At 42.1% G+C, this 17,692-nt stretch overlaps 4 protein-coding genes across 4 annotated transcripts; 3 read left to right on the top strand and 1 right to left on the bottom strand.

Annotated features, from left to right (window-relative positions):
* Positions 1 to 2,437: 2,437 nt before the first annotated feature.
* LOC122697503 (histone H2B type 1-C/E/F/G/I) lies at positions 2,438 to 3,959 on the bottom strand. Its single transcript, XM_043908328.1, has one exon. It carries the CDS (start codon positions 3,896 to 3,898, stop codon positions 3,518 to 3,520), a length of 381 nt encoding a protein of 126 aa, XP_043764263.1. The 5' UTR covers positions 3,899 to 3,959; the 3' UTR covers positions 2,438 to 3,517.
* A 210-nt stretch (positions 3,960 to 4,169) lies between these two features.
* LOC122697496 (histone H2A type 1-B) lies at positions 4,170 to 4,757 on the top strand. Its single transcript, XM_043908322.1, has one exon. It carries the CDS (start codon positions 4,225 to 4,227, stop codon positions 4,615 to 4,617), a length of 393 nt encoding a protein of 130 aa, XP_043764257.1. The 5' UTR covers positions 4,170 to 4,224; the 3' UTR covers positions 4,618 to 4,757.
* Positions 4,758 to 5,501: 744 nt separating this feature from the next.
* LOC122696823 lies at positions 5,502 to 16,652 on the top strand. Its single transcript, XM_043906950.1, has 4 exons — positions 5,502 to 5,933; positions 11,026 to 11,087; positions 11,173 to 11,416; positions 15,979 to 16,652. Exons 1-4 carry the CDS (start codon positions 5,527 to 5,529, stop codon positions 16,454 to 16,456), a joined length of 1,191 nt encoding a protein of 396 aa, XP_043762885.1. The 5' UTR covers positions 5,502 to 5,526; the 3' UTR covers positions 16,457 to 16,652.
* LOC122697509 (histone H4) lies at positions 11,148 to 11,737 on the top strand. Its single transcript, XM_043908335.1, has one exon. It carries the CDS (start codon positions 11,154 to 11,156, stop codon positions 11,463 to 11,465), a length of 312 nt encoding a protein of 103 aa, XP_043764270.1. The 5' UTR covers positions 11,148 to 11,153; the 3' UTR covers positions 11,466 to 11,737.
* Positions 16,653 to 17,692: the final 1,040 nt, after the last annotated feature.

Here is a 17,692-nt window from a genome sequence, read left to right as displayed (position 1 = left end):
TGAGGCAGCCCCTGTCCAGTGCTCCTGGCCAAAATCAACAATTACCTTATTGTTTTTACACTAGGGCTAAACCCCTATTTTACTAGATCTCCAACTATATCAACAATAGCCTCCACTGCAGAACCTCAGCACATTAACATCAATCAAACGTTGATCCAATAACCACCCTCAAAACAATACTTTTTGTATTCTCTAATAGGGCCTCCTCACCCCCCAAAGGGCTCTGTGCCTACTAGGGCCTTTTTAATGGTTAATCTCTATGTATAATATCTTTTGGCCTTCAGGCCTGTTGACAATTTATGGTTTGCACCTGGTGCAACTTTAAGCAATTTCAGTAGCCGACCCTGTCTTTTTTGTGGTTAATCTATTTTCTTTCTATTAGGTGTCATCTCCAAGGGAACTAGATAGGATTACATTGTCACAGAACAGAAATGCAAAGGATTGCAAAAACAGTAGATATGGCACAAAACAGGCTCTTAGTCCAAAAGTTAATTACCTGCAAGAAGTCACCAGCTAATCTCTATCTAAACTATTTTTTATTAGGCACATTTGTGGCTATAACATTTGTGGGGCTTTTCTCACCCCATGAAGGGGCCTATGCTTAATAGTTTCTTTTGTTAGCGTACTGTGCTTAGGATGTTTAGAACAATCATGAGCATTTTGTGCAATGAGAGCACATATTTATCAAACAAGCCAGAATGCCAGCAAAAGGGATTGAATTGAAGCATTTCCTTCATCCTTGGCCCCTTCATAGGGTACCAGCGTCCAGGAGATTTATTAATTAGCTTTTAAGTTGGTCTTTATTCAGTGAAAGAGGAGCGGGAGAGCTCTCAGCAGGCAACACAAGAATCTGCAGCAGGGCAAACAAGAACAACAGCAGAAAACGGGGGAGGATTTAGGGTAGGGTAGAGGCCGAGGCCAACCTGGAGGGTCCCTTATCCTAGACGGCCTTGCCTGTCAGGTATTTTCCTCGTGACCTCGTCACGAGCGGGACCTCCCATAACGGCTCCCGGCACCAGGCCAGAATACTGGAGTGAGTAGCCTATCCCAATCGTGCAGATCTTTCTGACCCAGGAATCAAACTAGGGTCTCCTGCATTGCAGGCAGATTCTTTATCAACTGAGCTTGCAGGGAAGATACCTCAGAGAGGATCTAAAACAAAGGTTATGGGGGAAGGCCCCATCAGTTCAGCTCAGTTACTCAGCTGTGTTTGACTCTTTGTGACACCATGGACTGCAGCACCCCAGGCTTGCCTGTCCATCATCAAATCCCTAAGCTTGCTTAAACTCATGTCCATCAAGTCCGTGATGTCAGCAAACCATCTCATTCTCTGTTGTCCCCTTATACTCCTTCCTTCAATCTTTCCCAGCATCACGGTCTTTTCAAATGAGTCAGTGCTTCATATCAGGTAGCCAAAGTATTGGAGCTTCAGCTTCAGCATCAATCCTTCCAATGAATATTCAGGACTGATTTTCCTTAGGATTGACTGGTTTGATCTTGCAGTCCAAGGGACTCCCAAAAGTATCCTCCAACACCACAGTTCAAAAACATCAGTTCTTCAGCATGCAGCTTTCATTATAGCCCAACTCTCACAACCATACATGACTACTGGAAAAACCATATCTTTGACTAGACGGACCTTTGTTGGCAAAGTAATGTCTCTGGCTTTTTAGTATGCTGTCTAGGTTGGTCACAGGTTTTCTTACAAGGAGCAAGTGTCTTTTAATTTCATGGCTGCAGTCACGATCTGCAGTGATTTTAGAGCCCAAGAAAAGAAAGCCTGTGGCTGTTTCCAACGTTTCACCATCTATTTGCCATGATGTGATGGGACCAGATGCCATGGTCTTCGTTTTTTGAATGCTGAGTTTTAAGCCAGCTTTTTCACTCTCCTCTTTTAGTTTCATCAAGAAGCTCTTCAGTTCCTCTTTGTTTTCTGCCATAAGGGTGGTGTCATCTACATATCTGAGGTTACTGATATTTCTCCTGGCAATCTTGATTCCAGCTTGTGCTTCATCCAGCCTGGCATTTCACATGATATTATCTGCATAGAAGAAATAAGCAGGGTGACAATATACAGCCTTGTACTCCTTTCCCAGTTTGGAATCAGTCTGTTGTTCCATGTCCAGACTGTTAATTCTTTACCTGCATACAGATTTCTCAGGAGGCAAGTAAGATGGTCTGGTATTCCCATCTCTTGAAGAATTTTCCACAGAAGTCCGCATAGGGTTGTACTAAACAAAAGAATGTCTAATATCATGGGCCAGAACTTTCCTCATTCATTATAGTATTATTATTACTTCTGAGTATAATAGTACTTTAAAAACTTGTCTTTATTATATGTTAAGTGTAGTAATGATGGAAAAAAGCGACCTCATAATGTCCATAAATAACTTCATGAGTTGTATGTCTATCTAACATGTTTGTGTTTATAATTATTGCATTTTTTTTCACACACGTGTTGTCAATGGAGTTGGTTACAATAATTGGGGGGGGCGGGGATGGGCTGCCCCACAGAGCTGGCAGGACCTTAGTTTTCCTCCCAAGGATTGAACAGGCCAAGGCAGTGAAAAAGCCAAGTCCTAACCATTGGACAACCCAGGGAACTCCCATAATATTCTCATTTTTAAAGTAAGAAACTGAGGCTGTGAGACCAAAGACTATTTACCTCACAAAATTTAAATTCCAACTAATGTTCTTCTGAGGCAATGTTCCTTCAAAGATGTCCAGATAGAACTGAAAAACACTTCACATCTACAGATCTCTGAACACATCAAGAAGTCTTTTTACAAGAATAACCTCCTCTCCCAGCATTAGGCTACATCTCTCTGCTTGGTGAATTTCTTCTTCATTTTTTATGAAATCTCCCAACATCCAGATTAAGAAAAACGCAATGATTATCAAAGTGCCTAATACTTTTAAACTAAGTGAAGTAAGGAAAAGCTTTAAATCAAGGGAGGGTTGGCAACACTTCAGTGCCCCGTCAGGAAACTAAAAAACTATTGGTTGTTTTTACAAAGGTAATCAAGGGGTTCTGCCATACCCAGGCGAGGGACAGGGGGCGGGACAGGCAGAGCATCTTTAACTCTGGGGGGGAGGCCTGATGAAAGTTAAGGATCTTAACTCTGTGGATCAGGTTGATGTGGAAATGTAAAATCTGGCCTGAAAGAGGTTGGGGGAAGCTGGGAACTACAACCCGTTCTTGGTACCAGAATGCCAGACCACTGCTAGGATAAGAAGTTCCCTCTTCTTAATGTCAAATAGCCAGCCACCCTTCCTTACCTATGGAAATTAAAAAAAAAAAAAACCTGGTCTTTTTAGTACAGAACACGTTTGGGGAAATGTTAGATTAACAGCTTTCTTCCCAAAGCATAAGCTTCTCACTTCGTTATCTCGGGCACCAAACATAACTGCACTTGAATGCCCAGCAAAGAAAGAGCAGAAAGAGTATACAACTCCTTAAATGAAAATATAAGTGGCTCTGAAAAGAGCCTTTGGTTTAACATGCGGCCAGGCATATTTACTTGGAGCTGGTGTACTTGGTGACGGCCTTGGTGCCCTCAGACACCGCGTGTTTGGCCAGCTCCCCGGGAAGCAGCAGGCGCACGGCCGTCTGGATCTCCCTCGATGTGATGGTCGAACGCTTGTTGTAATGAGCCAAGCGCGACGCCTCGCCAGCGATGCGCTCGAAGATGTCGTTGACGAAGGAGTTCATGATGCCCATGGCCTTGGATGAGATGCCGGTGTCCGGGTGGACCTGCTTCAGCACTTTGTACACGTATACGGAGTAGCTCTCTTTGCGGCTGCGCTTGCGCTTCTTGCCGTCCTTCTTCTGCGCCTTGGTCACCGCCTTCTTGGAGCCCTTCTTCGGGGCAGGAGCGGACTTGGCCGGCTCAGGCATGTCTGAAAACACAACACCGAACAACACAAGTAGATCGGGAAATGCCTGCTTGTAAATAGAATCTGCTCTTTTATAGGTGGCCTATGCAAATAAGGTGTTTACGAATATTCATATCTGATTTGACAACGCATTGGTGACGAGATTATGTAAATTTACCTCCACCAAATCTCTTTTCTTATTGGTTAGACAGAAAACAGAAGACTTTAACCAATCCTGTCTCGCTTGCGGCAATTCCACCCAGCACTATAACTGCCATCTTGTTGCTGCTTACAGACCACTTTTTTTTCTGCTTTTCCTGTGGTGGTTGTGCTATTTCTTAGCTTACCATGTCTGGGCGCGGGAAGCAAGGAGGGAAAGCTCGTGCCAAGGCTAAAACTCGCTCTTCGCGGGCCGGGCTCCAGTTCCCCGTGGGCCGAGTGCACCGGCTGCTCCGCAAGGGGAACTACTCCGAGCGGGTCGGGGCCGGGGCCCCGGTGTATCTGGCGGCGGTGCTGGAGTACCTGACGGCCGAGATCCTGGAGCTGGCGGGCAACGCTGCCCGGGACAATAAGAAGACCCGCATCATCCCGCGCCACCTACAGCTGGCTATCCGCAACGACGAGGAGCTCAACAAGCTGCTGGGTCGTGTGACCATCGCTCAGGGTGGTGTCCTGCCCAACATCCAGGCGGTGCTGCTGCCCAAGAAGACTGAGAGCCATCACAAGGCAAAGGGCAAGTGAAACGTTTAGCAGTATTAATATTCCCAGTTCTGAAAAACAAAGGCTCTTTTAAGAGCCACCCACTTTTTCTGGGAAGTGCTGGAATACTTAGAGTATAGGAGGCGTGTTCCAATGAAAACGAATAAATTTTCTGAGCTAACTTTTATTTACTAATATTATAGTGTTAAGTGTTGTCTTTAAAAAGGGGAAAGCATCTCTCATTTGCAACAAAGGTGCCAAATTGTTAGCCATTGGTCACTTAGGCATCATAAAGTCTTTGAAAAATTCATGTTAGTAGGTTTCTACTGTCACCTGTAACTGAAACAAAAGATATAACTTGTAAATTTAAAAAATCCATGTTGAGGGAATTCCATATCAGAACATAAATTTGGGCTTGTAGACTACGAATGACGTATATGTAGGTAAATAACAAGACCGTAATGCCTTATTGAGAGGTTTTACGTGTATCGTACACGATGTCTGTCTTTACATATATATGCATAGTCAAATGAATATCCTGTCAAAAAGTATAATATAGATAAACAAGAGAACAAAGGAGGAATAGCTGGCCAATGACATGTCAGGGCGGGCTTTTTAAATTTTGCGGATGACGAGATTAGAATTGTTTAGTCCGTTGGTTATTTCTCTGTTCCTAAAACGCAATGAATGAACTACATTAAAATCAGCACTAAATGAAACCTGTTATATTACTGCTATGCACTCATGTTATCCTGGACTATAGACTCCAGATCAAAATTCGATTATACATTTAATCTTTAAAGGAAATCCGATCATATTTCTCCGAAAGGCAAAGTGAGAACCAATTAGATCACAGCGCGGGACCCAGGAATCAATCTGACCGCTCCTATAAATAAGGTCCGAGGCAGCACTGGCAGCATAACCCTCTCCTGCCAGTTTTCTGTTAACCCCATGGCGCGCACTAAGCAGACGGCTCGCAAGTCCACCGGCGGCAAAGCGCCGCGCAAGCAGCTCGCCACCAAGGCAGCCCGCAAGAGCGCTCCGGCCACCGGCGGCGTGAAGAAGCCGCACCGCTACCGGCCCGGCACGGTGGCTCTGCGAGAGATCCGCCGCTACCAGAAGTCCACCGAGCTGCTGATCCGCAAGCTGCCGTTCCAGCGGCTGGTGCGCGAGATCGCGCAGGACTTCAAGACCGACCTGCGCTTCCAGAGCTCGGCCGTGATGGCGCTGCAGGAGGCGTGCGAGGCCTACCTTGTGGGGCTCTTCGAGGACACCAACCTGTGTGCCATCCACGCCAAGCGCGTCACTATCATGCCCAAGGACATTCAGCTCGCCCGCCGCATCCGCGGGGAGAGGGCGTAATCCAAGGCTACTGCTTTCTCTGTACTGAAAAAGGCTCTTTTCAGAGCCACCTACTTTGTCGATAAGAATTGTTGTGATGCTTTCCCTTATTTTACCTCCCTAGGCAGTTAGGAGAAGGCAATGGCACCCCACTCCAGTACTCTTGTCTGGAAAATCCCATGTGCGGCGGAGCCTGCTAGGCTGCAGTCCATGGGGTCGCTAAGAATCGGACATGACTGAGCTTCTTCACTTTCACGCATTGGAGAAGGAAATGGCAGCCCACAACAGTGTTCTTGCCGGGAGAATCCCAGGGATGGGGGAGCCTTGTGGGCTGCCGTCTATGGGGTCGCACAGAGTTGGACACGACTGAAGTGACTTAGCAGCAGCAGGCAGCTAATAAGCAATAATGGCAAGAAAAAGCCCTCTCTACTACTCTTCTTCTGCCTTAAGGCAAGATATAAATTCTGTCCTGGAGACGGCTGTAGACATGTCAGAGTAGAGAGGCTCCACAGAAATCTGCTAACAAACCTGGGTTAGTTTGCTCCCATATATTTACCTTCTCACAGTTTGCTGCCCTTAGAAGCCCCAAACTGCTTTTCTTTGCACTGTCACTTCTCTATAAATCTATTCTTTGATGAAGACGCTATGTAAGCTGAAGTTCTAACCCACCTCTTTAAATTGATTAGTTTTTCCTATGTCTCTTCCCCAAGGAAAAGACGTGCAAAAAGGCAAAATGATTGTCTGAGGAGACCTTACAAATAGCTGTGAGTAGAAGAGATGCAAAAGGCAAAGGAGAAAAGAAAAGATACACCGATTTGAATGCAGAGTTCCAAAGAATAGCAAGGAGTGATAAGAAAGCCTTCCTCAGCAATCAGTGAAAAGAAACAGAGGAAAGCAGAATAGGAAAGACTAGAGATCTCTTCAAGAAAATTAGAGATACCAATGGAACATTTCATGAAAAGATGGGCACAATAAAGGACAGATATGGTATGGACTTAAAAGAAGCAGAAGATATTAAGAAGCGATGGCAAGAATACACAAAACTATACAAAAAGATCTTCATGACCCAGATAATCACAATGGAGTGATCACTCACCTAGAGCCAGACATCCTGGAATGAGAAGCCAAGTGGGCCTTAGGAAGCATCACTATGAACAAAACTACTGCAGGTGATGGAATTCCAGTTGAGCTATTTCAAATCCTAAAAAAGGATTCTGTGAAAGTGCTGCACTCTATGCCAGCAAATTTGGAAAACTCAGTAGTGGCCACAGGACTGGAAAAGGTCAATTTTCACTCCAATTCCAAAGAAAGGCAATGCCAAAGAATGTTCAAACTACTGCACAATTGCATTCATCTCACACGCTAGCAAAGCAATGCTCAAAAGTCTCCAAACCAGGCTTCAACAGTACAGGAACTGGGAACTTCCAGTTGTTAAAGCTGGATTTAGAAAAGGCAGAGAAACTGGAGATCAACTTGCCAACATCCGTTGGATCATCAAAAAAGCAAGAGAGTTCCAGAAAAACATCTACTTCTGCTTTATTGACTATGCCAAAGCCTTTGAGTGTATGGACCACAACAGACTGGAAAATTCTGAAAGAGTTGGAATACCATACCAACTGACTTGCCTCTTGAGAAATCTGTACACATCTCAGGAAGCAACAGTTAGAACTGGACGTGGAACAATGGACTGGTTCCAGATAGGGAAAGGAGTATGTCAAGACTGTATATTATCATGCTGTTTATTTAACTTATATGCAGAGTACATCATGAGAAATGCTGGACTGAATGAAGCACAAGCTGGAATCAGGATTGCTGGGAGAAATATCAATAACCTCAGATATGCAGATGACGCCAACCTTATATGGCAGAAAGTGAAGAAGAATTAAAGAACCTCTTGATGAAAGTGAAAGAGGGGAGTGAAAAAATTGGCTTGGAACTCAACATTTCAGAAAACTAAGATCATGGCATCTGGTCCCATCACTTCATGTCAAATAGATGGGGAAACAATGGAAACAGTGAAAGACTTTATTTTCTTGAGCTCCAAAATCACTGCAGATGGTGACTGCAGCCATGAAATTAAAAGATGTTTGCTCTGTGGAAGAAAAGTTATGACCAACAAATATGACAGCATATTAAAAAGCAGAGACATTACTTTGCCAACAAAGGTACATCACTTAGTCAAAGCTATGGTTTTTCCAGTAGTCATGTATGGATGTGAGAGTTGGACTATAAAGAAAGCTGAGTGCTGAAGAATTGATGCTTTTGAACTGTAGTGTTGGAGAAGACTCTTGAGAGTCCCTTGGACTGCAAGGAGATCCAACCAGTCCATCCTAAAGGAAATCAGTCCTGAATATGCATTGGAAGGACTGATGTTGAAGCTGAAACTCCAATACTTTGGCCACCTAATGCATAGAACTGACTCATTTGAAAAGACCCTGATGCTGGGAATGATTGAAGGCGGGAGGAGAAGGGGACGACAGAGGATGAGATGGTTGGAAGGCATCACCGATTCAATGGACATAATTCTGGGTAAACTCCGGGCGTTGTTGATTGCCAGGGAGGACTATCATGCTACAGACCATGGGGTTGCGAAGAGTCGGACATGACTGAACAACTGAACTGAAGTGAACTGGGTCTCTTCCTCTATATGTATGAAATATACATTTAATTTATTTTTCCTTTGCTAATCCAAAATCAAGATGTATAGAGGAAATATTTACAACCTCCATTACCACTACTACCACCACCACCATCACAATTGGATAAGAAGGGAAGAAGGTTGAATTAAAGTCAACAGAGCAATTTAGATCAAAAAGGTTTATTGAATTATATTATAACCTTTATCTTTTCTACTGGATAGAGATAATATTTCTCTGCAATGGGTAAAAATCTCCCACCTCCTTTTCCCTTTGCCTTCAGACTTTCCCAGCATCAGTGTTTTTTCCAATGAATCACCTCTTCTCAGCAAGTGGCCAATGTATTGTAGATTCAGCATGATACATAGTTAAACAGAAATACCTCCCTTTAGAAAAACTAAAAAACATATCTGCAGACTTTTTAGACTATATTTTCATATGACAACAAAAGGAAATTCAGTCCATTCTTTTACCTTAATTTGATATTTAGATATATCTTAACAGATTTCAGAGGTTTTTCTGTAGTGGCCAGAGGATTTTCTTGGTCCACAATGAACCCATGCTTGATGAAGAATCTGCTTTCCTGTCTGTAATTTCCACCATACTGTGTGCTGCTTATCAATGATGATTTGCCATGGCATTGAGAGACAAGTGTGTAATATCCCAGGCCTAAGGATGAAGATGACAGGAACATCACATCTCTTAGACTGTCTTTATTTCCAATGTCACAGTCTCCAATCACAAGCACATAATATCTCATTTTATTTTTTTTTAACAAAAAATCATGATCAACAAATAAAAATGAATTTGTGTCAAAGAGCTTCACTTTTCAATAAATGAACCAACAGGTAAAATGCTGTATTAAATTCAAAGAACCTTTAAGATATTAGAGTATTTATAGACAATGTAGAAAGAAATGTTAGGATAAGATTATTAAAATTATTTTATTAATCCAAGAGGTTATAAATCTTTGGAGTTATATCTGTTTCACCTGACCAAAGTGATTTGCCTTTCTACCAAATAAGGGCTTTGCAAGTTAAGTAAATTCACTTAAATTAGTACTTAGAATCAATAGTAAATAGATGATCAAAGTACATTTTCACAGAATCCTTCAGTGGCCTTGTATATTGGACATCATGGACTCTCTTTTTTTCTTTGCTTCCAAGGCTCAATTTTTCACATAAAGAGGCAGGAGATAGATGCCGCCAGGCTGAGCAGTTGAAGTTTGTTCCCTGTGGAATACAGGGAATATATATCCAAGACAAAGAGTAGAGTCATAGCAAAAACAGAGAGGAGTTGAGCCCTGCCTAGATAAAAGATAAAGATACCACGTATTCCTCAACCTCCAGGTCAAGACCTTCCATCTACACAGGCTCAGAAAGGCGTGAAATGGGGAAGGGACACCCCATAGTAAGGGATGGAGTAAGTAATGGATACAGCTGGTTCAATTGAACAAACTATATATATATCTATATATATATACATATATATATAGATATCCATGGTGGTTGCAAAGAGCTGGACACAACTTAGCAACTAAACAAGAGTTTAGCACTGAATTCTTAAAACAAAAAGTTTGCACACATAGGGGTGTGGAAGTTATGTAAGCAACTAACATAGGCCCAGATTGCAAAATACCAGATTGAGAGATTTAAGAATATTGGGGAGCAGGACTTCCCCATCTTTCTAGTGGTTAGGACTTCACAGTTCCACTGCAGAAGAAATTGGTTCAATCCTTGTTGGAGAACTGGATCCCAAATGCTGTGAGGCAGCGGGCACAAAATTAAGATAAAGCAAAAGTGAAATACAAATTAAAAAATAATAATTATACTGGGGAGAAAGTCAGTCTCTGGAGCAAGAAGATGGAATTTCCTCAGGTAATTACAGTAGTACTCAAAAACAAAGATTTAACCAAAAATAACCTTTTGATTTTCCAAACACCTTTATGATATCAGAGTTAACATTCTCATCCTGCAAATGAAAAAAAAAAAAAATTGAAAATGAGTAAACACCTGTCACAAACCTGATCCTAAACCTCCGAATGTGAAAAAGTAGCAAGTAATGAGGGCTCAGGCAATAAAATCATGCCTCCGAGTAACACACATCAGCGAGAAAACCTTGTTTCCCAACGGATATCAGCAATTTCCTTGCTCCCTAAGATCAGTTTATCACAATAATTATTTCACCTTCATTTACATTGTACAAAAATGCTTCCCAGAGACTCGTTTGCATTTCAGACATGCGATTAAAGAATGAAGCAATATGAAATCTCGGTCAATGACTTAGCTTAAATATTCAAAGTTGAAAATAGATGTTCCCTTAATAGGTACAGTCCCTTAATAAATAAAAGAATGTTTTAAACGCCCTTACACAGGACTCTTCCAATCTGAAATTCAGGGAATGAGCAAAGAAATTTTGTCTCCTCGACTCCGCCCCACAGACACTGAGGCGTTTGTGGGCTGGAATAAATTAGGTTACGAATGAGCCCCTCCCCCTTCCCCGCCTTTTACGGGGTTTTCAAAGAGGTCCGCGACCGTACTATAAATAAGAATTCGGCACATACCTATATTTGTATATAGCTTTCCTGATCTAGATTAAACAATGTCTGGACGGGGTAAAGGTGGAAAAGGCCTTGGGAAAGGAGGCGCGAAGCGTCACCGTAAGGTTCTGCGGGATAACATTCAAGGTATTACTAAGCCCGCCATCCGCCGCTTGGCTCGTCGCGGTGGGGTCAAGCGCATCTCTGGCCTTATTTACGAGGAAACTCGCGGGGTGCTGAAAGTGTTCTTGGAAAACGTGATACGGGACGCGGTCACCTACACCGAACACGCCAAGCGAAAGACGGTCACGGCCATGGACGTCGTGTACGCACTGAAGCGTCAGGGACGCACCCTTTACGGATTTGGCGGCTAAGCTGGAACCCACAAGTTTTCTGTATCAGTCTACCAGGCCCTTTTCAGGGCCACCTATTTATTCACTTGAAAGAGCTCGTGGCATTAAACTGTGGTGTTTTTGTCTTTTCCTTTTTTCTTTGAGAGGAGATGGGTCTTAGGGAACTTGTGACCTCTGGGTGTAAGTAACTGCTTTAATATCTCATGTTTGTGTACCTGTGCATTGAATGCTTACCCTGTGTTGCAGTTACAGTGCCACATAAAGACTTAAATTGGGGGGCTCTGTTACTAGGAATCCTTAGTCTGCAAAATTAATGAGTTTTTAAAATGAGATATTGACAATAAGCCGTGACATTGGTGAGCAAATGCAAGTGCTACTTTAATAGACTCCTTGCATCTCTAGAAAACCTGATAAACAGCTACTAGAAAGGAAATTCGACGAGGTACAATGAAAGACTGACCTAAAGAAAGTGAAGTCGCCCGTGAGGAGGCTTAGGTGGCACGAGGGCCATAAACTACTAGGTCAAGTTTTTTTTTAATCTACAGAGAATGTGGGATTTGTTTCCTACCTTGTCCAATCTACTCCCTGGTAGTCTATAATAAAGCAACATCTGATGAACTCTCCGGATCCTTTTCTCATGTGTACCGTCAGGAAGCTAGCTATAAATACATGGACATCTAGCCCTGTGCTGGGACTCAGCCACACCAGGGTTTTTCATATGTCAGCATTTGCAAAGAAAAGGGGAAAGAAGTCCCCAAAGTAATAACAAACTCATTTGTCTTGGCTTCAAAACAAAGTAATTGGCAAAGGCCTGTTTAAAAGGACTTCAAGGTGGATTTCCTACCTGCAGGCCATTTCAGTACTGTGGGCGCAGGTGTGAGGGGAAGAAGGAGGGGAAAGACAAGTGTTAGGTAACTGCTTTTTGGTCCTACTGAATCCTGTAATGGTCTCCCTAAGGTGGCCCACAATGATTTCTGGTCTTAATGTTCACCCTTGTGTGATCAAGTCCCTGGACTGTGGATGTGACCTGTGACCTCTTTACCCATCAAGGCGTGTGACCATAGGTGACAGGATGTAAAAAATTTGTGATTATAACTAGGTTATCAATAAAATCGTAACATCTTCCAATCTCTTGTATGCTAGTTCGGTTTTTTTAATATAAATTTTATTTATTTTTGGCTGCGATGGGTCTTCATTCCTGCTCGCAGGCGCTCTCTAGTTGTGCATGGGCTTATTGTGATGGTGTCTCTTGTTGCAGAGCACGGGCCCTAGGGTGCCCGGGCTTCAGTAGCTCTGGCTCAAGGGCTCAATATTAGTTGCCCTGTGGCTTGTGGAATCTTGGACTAGGAATCAAACACCTATCCCCTAATTTGGGAGGCAGATTCTTAACCACCGGCCCACCAGGGAAGTCCTGCATTCTGGTTTTCACAAACCAAGCATCCTTGTCAGATCCAAATGACAAGAAACTCAGAGGGCTCTTTGGGAACTGAGGGAAGACTAGCAGCCTATAAGGGCTTCAACCCAACAATCAAGAAGAAAATAAGATTCTCAGTCCTAAAACTACAACCAACCAACCACTAAGGGAATTTGGAAGCATATATTTCCCCCAATCAAGAAAGAGACCACAACCTTGCATAGCACCTCAACAGCATCCTCATAGAGGACCCAGATAAAACATGCCCAGACTCACAGAATCTGTGTGATAATACATGTGTGAAGCTACTAACTTCAAGGCAATCTGTTATCCATCAGTAAAAACAGCCAGCTCATTTGGAATCACCTAAGATTCTAAAGATTCTACCCATGTCATCTAAAATAACAGGTATATTTAATTGAAACTACAATCGTTATCTAAGGGGAAAACAAAAGTTAAAAACAAAAACATTAATGCAAATATTGTTTCACAATTAGATGAACCTCCATATTCCACAGGAACACACAATACACTGTGGCATGTACATTTGTAGTGCCTAGCTGATGTACCAAATAGCAAGTCTGTAAGGCATGAAAAGTATTGAAAACAATTTATCAATGTTATTTTACTTTCAGCGATACAGAAACTATCAAATTTTCAGGAAAACTATACATTTCTTTCCATATCCTCTGTCCTCCCTGCACTTCTACATCTTATTTCTGTTTCTTTTGATTGATTTTTCTTTTCCTCACCTTCGTAAATGAATACAAAACCTACCGCTGACTGAAGGTAGGGAATATAAAAATTAAAAATGGCTCAAAATGAGGGTTTCATACCCAGTTTCAGCACAATGTAGGATTAATTATATCAATAATAGACTCAAGGAAAATAAAGTGAAATTTTTAAACTTTTAATGCAAATTTCAACAATCACCTTTGAAATAGTCTACCCTACTGGTCGAGATTAAACTCTTTGAGATTCCACTAAATACCCTAGGCCTATACACTGTATAAATGACATTTTGGGCCTCTTTGTACAAACACATTCTCATGACTAATATTTGTGAAACACATGAGATTATTTGAAACAAGGACTCCAAACACAAGTGCCATCATTAAACAATTTTAAGTCCACACGTACTCACCGGAAAAATTTTAACTCTAAACAATGAATGCATATAAGAACAATTTAAAAGATTTTAAGGAACAAAAACACAAAAACCAGAATAGTAGGATACTATTACCTAATACTTATTACAGTACACAATTATTTCAAATTCTTTGTTGCACTGAAGAACAAAAATTTAACCTCTCCTATTGCATTATGGTTTCCTGCGTTTTAAAGAATGACTGTTTAAAAAAAAAGTTGCAAAAAGCTGAAAAATCTTGATATTATAGCTCTCAATACACAAAAATGAGTAGCTCTATAAAGAGACATTGAGGAATGCTAGAGATAGAGAAAAATTTTACTTGGAGCTGGTGTAATTTGGTGATAGCCTTGGTGCCCTTGGACACTCAGTCCTTGGCCACTTCCAAGTACAAGAGCAGGCACATGGCCCTTTGGATCACCCTGAATGTGATGGTTCAGCACTTTGTGATGGTCAAGCAAGCACTTATGTGCCAGGCACGACATCTCACCCCCAGTATCTACATGTTGACATTGACAAACAAGTTCTTGATGCCCAAGTCCTTGGACAAGATGCCAGTGTCCAGGAGAACCTACTTAAACATTTTATAGACAGATCTATACAGAACAGCTCTCCTTAAGCCCAGTTTTCTATTTCCTGCCATCTTCCTTCTGGACCTTTGTCACCACCTTCCTTTTTGGACCCCTTTTTTGAGGCTGCGGGCTTCTCTGGTAGCTAAGACAATAATTGGCCTGCAATGCAGGAGGCGCGGGTTCGATTCCTGGATCAGGAAGATCCCCTGGCGGAGGAAATGGCAACCCACTCCAGTTTCCTTGCGTGGAGAATCCCATGGACAGAGGAGCCCGGTAGGCTACATTCCATGGGGGTCGCAAACAGTCGGACACGACTGAGTGACTAATATAATTTGAGGCTGGAGTGTATTTACCTATCTCTGGCGTGGAAAACAAAGCAAGAAAAATGAGGAAACAAACCCGAGGAGAACAAGATATCACAAATATTAAATCACGGATACAAACAAAGACTCACAAATCTAATCTTCAATTGGACATAAACTGACCAATAGATAAATAGTATGTAAATTAAGATTCAAAAACTGCTTTCTTTATTGGCTCAAAAAGAAAGGCGTTCATGTATTCCTATAGGTTGATTTAGAACACTGTTACGTGACATAAATCATTCAATTAAAAATCGATAAAGCTTTTTAATTACAGGAAAGTCTTCGCGTTGGGATGTGAAAAGTAGGTAAAGAAATCCTGTTATCTAGCCGAGTCAAGTCTTCATAAAAGCACTGTGAGTTTGTCTCCGACACCTTGAGACTCTCGGAAAGAGTCCCGAGATTCTAGCCAATTGCGGCGTTCGAAAGGCTCTCGATCGCCATTTTTTAAACTTCCGCATTGCCAACCTTTTGTTGACGGATATCGCCATTAACCCCAGATTGACATTTTAAGTGCGTCAAAACCATAGAACAGAGCCAAATTACCACTTTTGAGTCAAACAGGAAAATAAAGATCTAGAGATTCCAGAATATTGGGATTTTGCTGCGTGTACCCTTAATAATACAATATTCTTCACATCTTAACAATATGTACTAAAAACCATGTTACAGAGAATGAGACATTAACTGTAGATGTGCAAAAGGACTCGAGATGCTTAGACGGTGAATTCTTAAACAGGGGACAATTATCGGGACTAGAATCCTGATGAAAAAGAGTTAACTATGCAGAAGATGAAAGGTGTACGAATTCTAACTAAGTGATTAATGTGCTTGTGGATCACACTTGACAGTGTAGTATCAATAAAGCAACTCGGAAAATGCTTTTTTTTTTTTTCTTAAGGGGGAAGATGGCTGCTGATTAAAATGAACCAATCAGAAATTTGCACCGGATGGATGAACCAATGTTAAATAGCTCGAAGCACTTCCGGAATTAAGCAGCTCGTGACTAACAGGAATTGCCCACAATCCAATCAGAGTGATTCTGGTCCTTTATAAATACAGGAGCACCCCCTCCTAGTTTAATCCCATTGTCTTTCACGCTAGCTATGGCGCGGACTAAGCAGACGGCTCGCAAGTCCACCGGCGGCAAAGCGCCGCGCAAACAGCTCGCTACGAAGGCCGCCCGTAAGAGCGCGCCGGCCACCGGCGGCGTGAAGAAGCCGCACCGCTACCGGCCCGGCACGGTGGCTCTGCGAGAGATCCGCCGCTACCAGAAGTCCACCGAGCTGCTGATCCGCAAGCTGCCGTTCCAGCGGCTGGTGCGCGAGATCGCGCAGGACTTCAAGACCGACCTGCGCTTCCAGAGCTCGGCCGTGATGGCGCTGCAGGAGGCGTGCGAGGCCTACCTTGTGGGGCTCTTCGAGGACACCAACCTGTGTGCCATCCACGCCAAGCGCGTCACCATCATGCCCAAGGACATCCAGCTCGCCCGCCGCATCCGGGGAGAGAGAGCATAAATTGGCTTAATTGTCGAGTGATAACAAGTTAAACCCAAAGGCTCTTTTCAGAGCCAACCACTTTGTCTATGAAAGGTGCTGTAATACGTTAGTAGAACACAAGTTCGGCAGAGTCTGAAGAAACCTATGTATGCAGCTGCTTAGGAAGCCCTACGTTCTTTGTAAGTTTTCAATATAGCAACTACCTCCGCGACTTAAAACACCTCCATTTTGCTTTATTTTATGTAGGTTCTGCGCACTTCAGCGTGGTACACGGATTTCCTGTTTTACCTTGAATCACAAGGGAAAAACAAGAACCGGGTGGTAAGTGTAACAGAAACGAGTCTAAAAAACTGCTCAGGCCAAATTAGCCATGGTAATAAATAGAAGTTTATACATGAGATAATTGTTCTTGGAGTTCTGTCAGGTATTGAGACTTGGATGCTGAGAAGTGGAAGGCCTTGACCCTTGTAAGGAAAGTATATTCATTATTCCAACAATGAACTAAGATTTTTAATGCCAAATAAAAGCATTCCATATTAGAAGTTTATTTCCCATGTTCTGTACTGTGAGATTATAGCGCAGTGAATTTTTTGTCTGCTTCTGTCTCATCAGATGATGGATGTCAAGAGATGAGGCCCACGAAGGCACGAAAAGTATCTAGTTAAATTAAATCCACCAGAACATCTAAGAACAGTTCTTTGTATTAAATTCTCAAGAAATTTAGTGAAATTACAATTTAAAATAAAAATTGCTGGACAAACAGGAATTGCCATTCAATGTATTGCTGATTACAGGAGTAAAAGATTGATAGAGCTCATGTTAGTTTAATATTAAATAGTTTTATCACATAAAAATAATATAAATTGACAGTTGCATTATTGAGTTGGCCAGAAGTCATGTATTCGTCTGTGAAAGCTCCATAATATAAGGTAAACTCAATAGTTATCTCCTAATATCTATTATTATTATTCTGTTATGCTTTAAAAATGAGACTGAAACTAAAAAAGTTTTAGGTAAAAAGGAGTAGAACCAAAAACATTTCCCCTTTAGCACTACTATAGTTAACAACAGTATTAGTGTGATCCTCATTAGTTACCCCTGAGGCTTAATTCCTAAGATAAGCTGTCATAGGAAAACTGACATGTTTATCAAAACGTTTTCATATATGTTAAAGGAAATGGGTAGATTTTGAAAATGTACAGGGTCACATAAAACTATTCAATTATACTACAATTATTACAGCCAGTTGCACAG

This window comes from Cervus elaphus, chromosome 7, assembly GCF_910594005.1.
Source record: "Cervus elaphus chromosome 7, mCerEla1.1, whole genome shotgun sequence".
NCBI classification, from domain to species: Eukaryota; Metazoa; Chordata; class Mammalia; order Artiodactyla; family Cervidae; genus Cervus; species Cervus elaphus.
The sequence above is the reverse complement of the archived record's forward strand: the minus strand, read 5'-3'. Positions and strand labels throughout refer to the sequence as shown.

What these genes read in the sequence shown, in the direction of transcription:
- LOC122697509 (XM_043908335.1), top strand. Translation starts at nt 11,154, where the DNA reads ATGTCTGGACGGGGTAAAGGTGGAAAAGGCCTTGGGAAAGGAGGCGCG.
- LOC122696823 (XM_043906950.1), top strand. Translation starts at nt 5,527, where the DNA reads ATGGCGCGCACTAAGCAGACGGCTCGCAAGTCCACCGGCGGCAAAGCG. An exon ending in CGCATCCGCGGGGAGAGGGC is followed by an intron (nt 5,934 to 11,025) that starts GTAATCCAAGGC and finishes GGAATAAATTAG; the next exon opens with GTTACGAATGAGCCCCTCCC. An exon ending in TTTCAAAGAGGTCCGCGACC is followed by an intron (nt 11,088 to 11,172) that starts GTACTATAAATA and finishes GACGGGGTAAAG; the next exon opens with GTGGAAAAGGCCTTGGGAAA.
- LOC122697496 (XM_043908322.1), top strand. Translation starts at nt 4,225, where the DNA reads ATGTCTGGGCGCGGGAAGCAAGGAGGGAAAGCTCGTGCCAAGGCTAAA.
- LOC122697503 (XM_043908328.1), bottom strand. Translation starts at nt 3,898, where the DNA reads ATGCCTGAGCCGGCCAAGTCCGCTCCTGCCCCGAAGAAGGGCTCCAAG.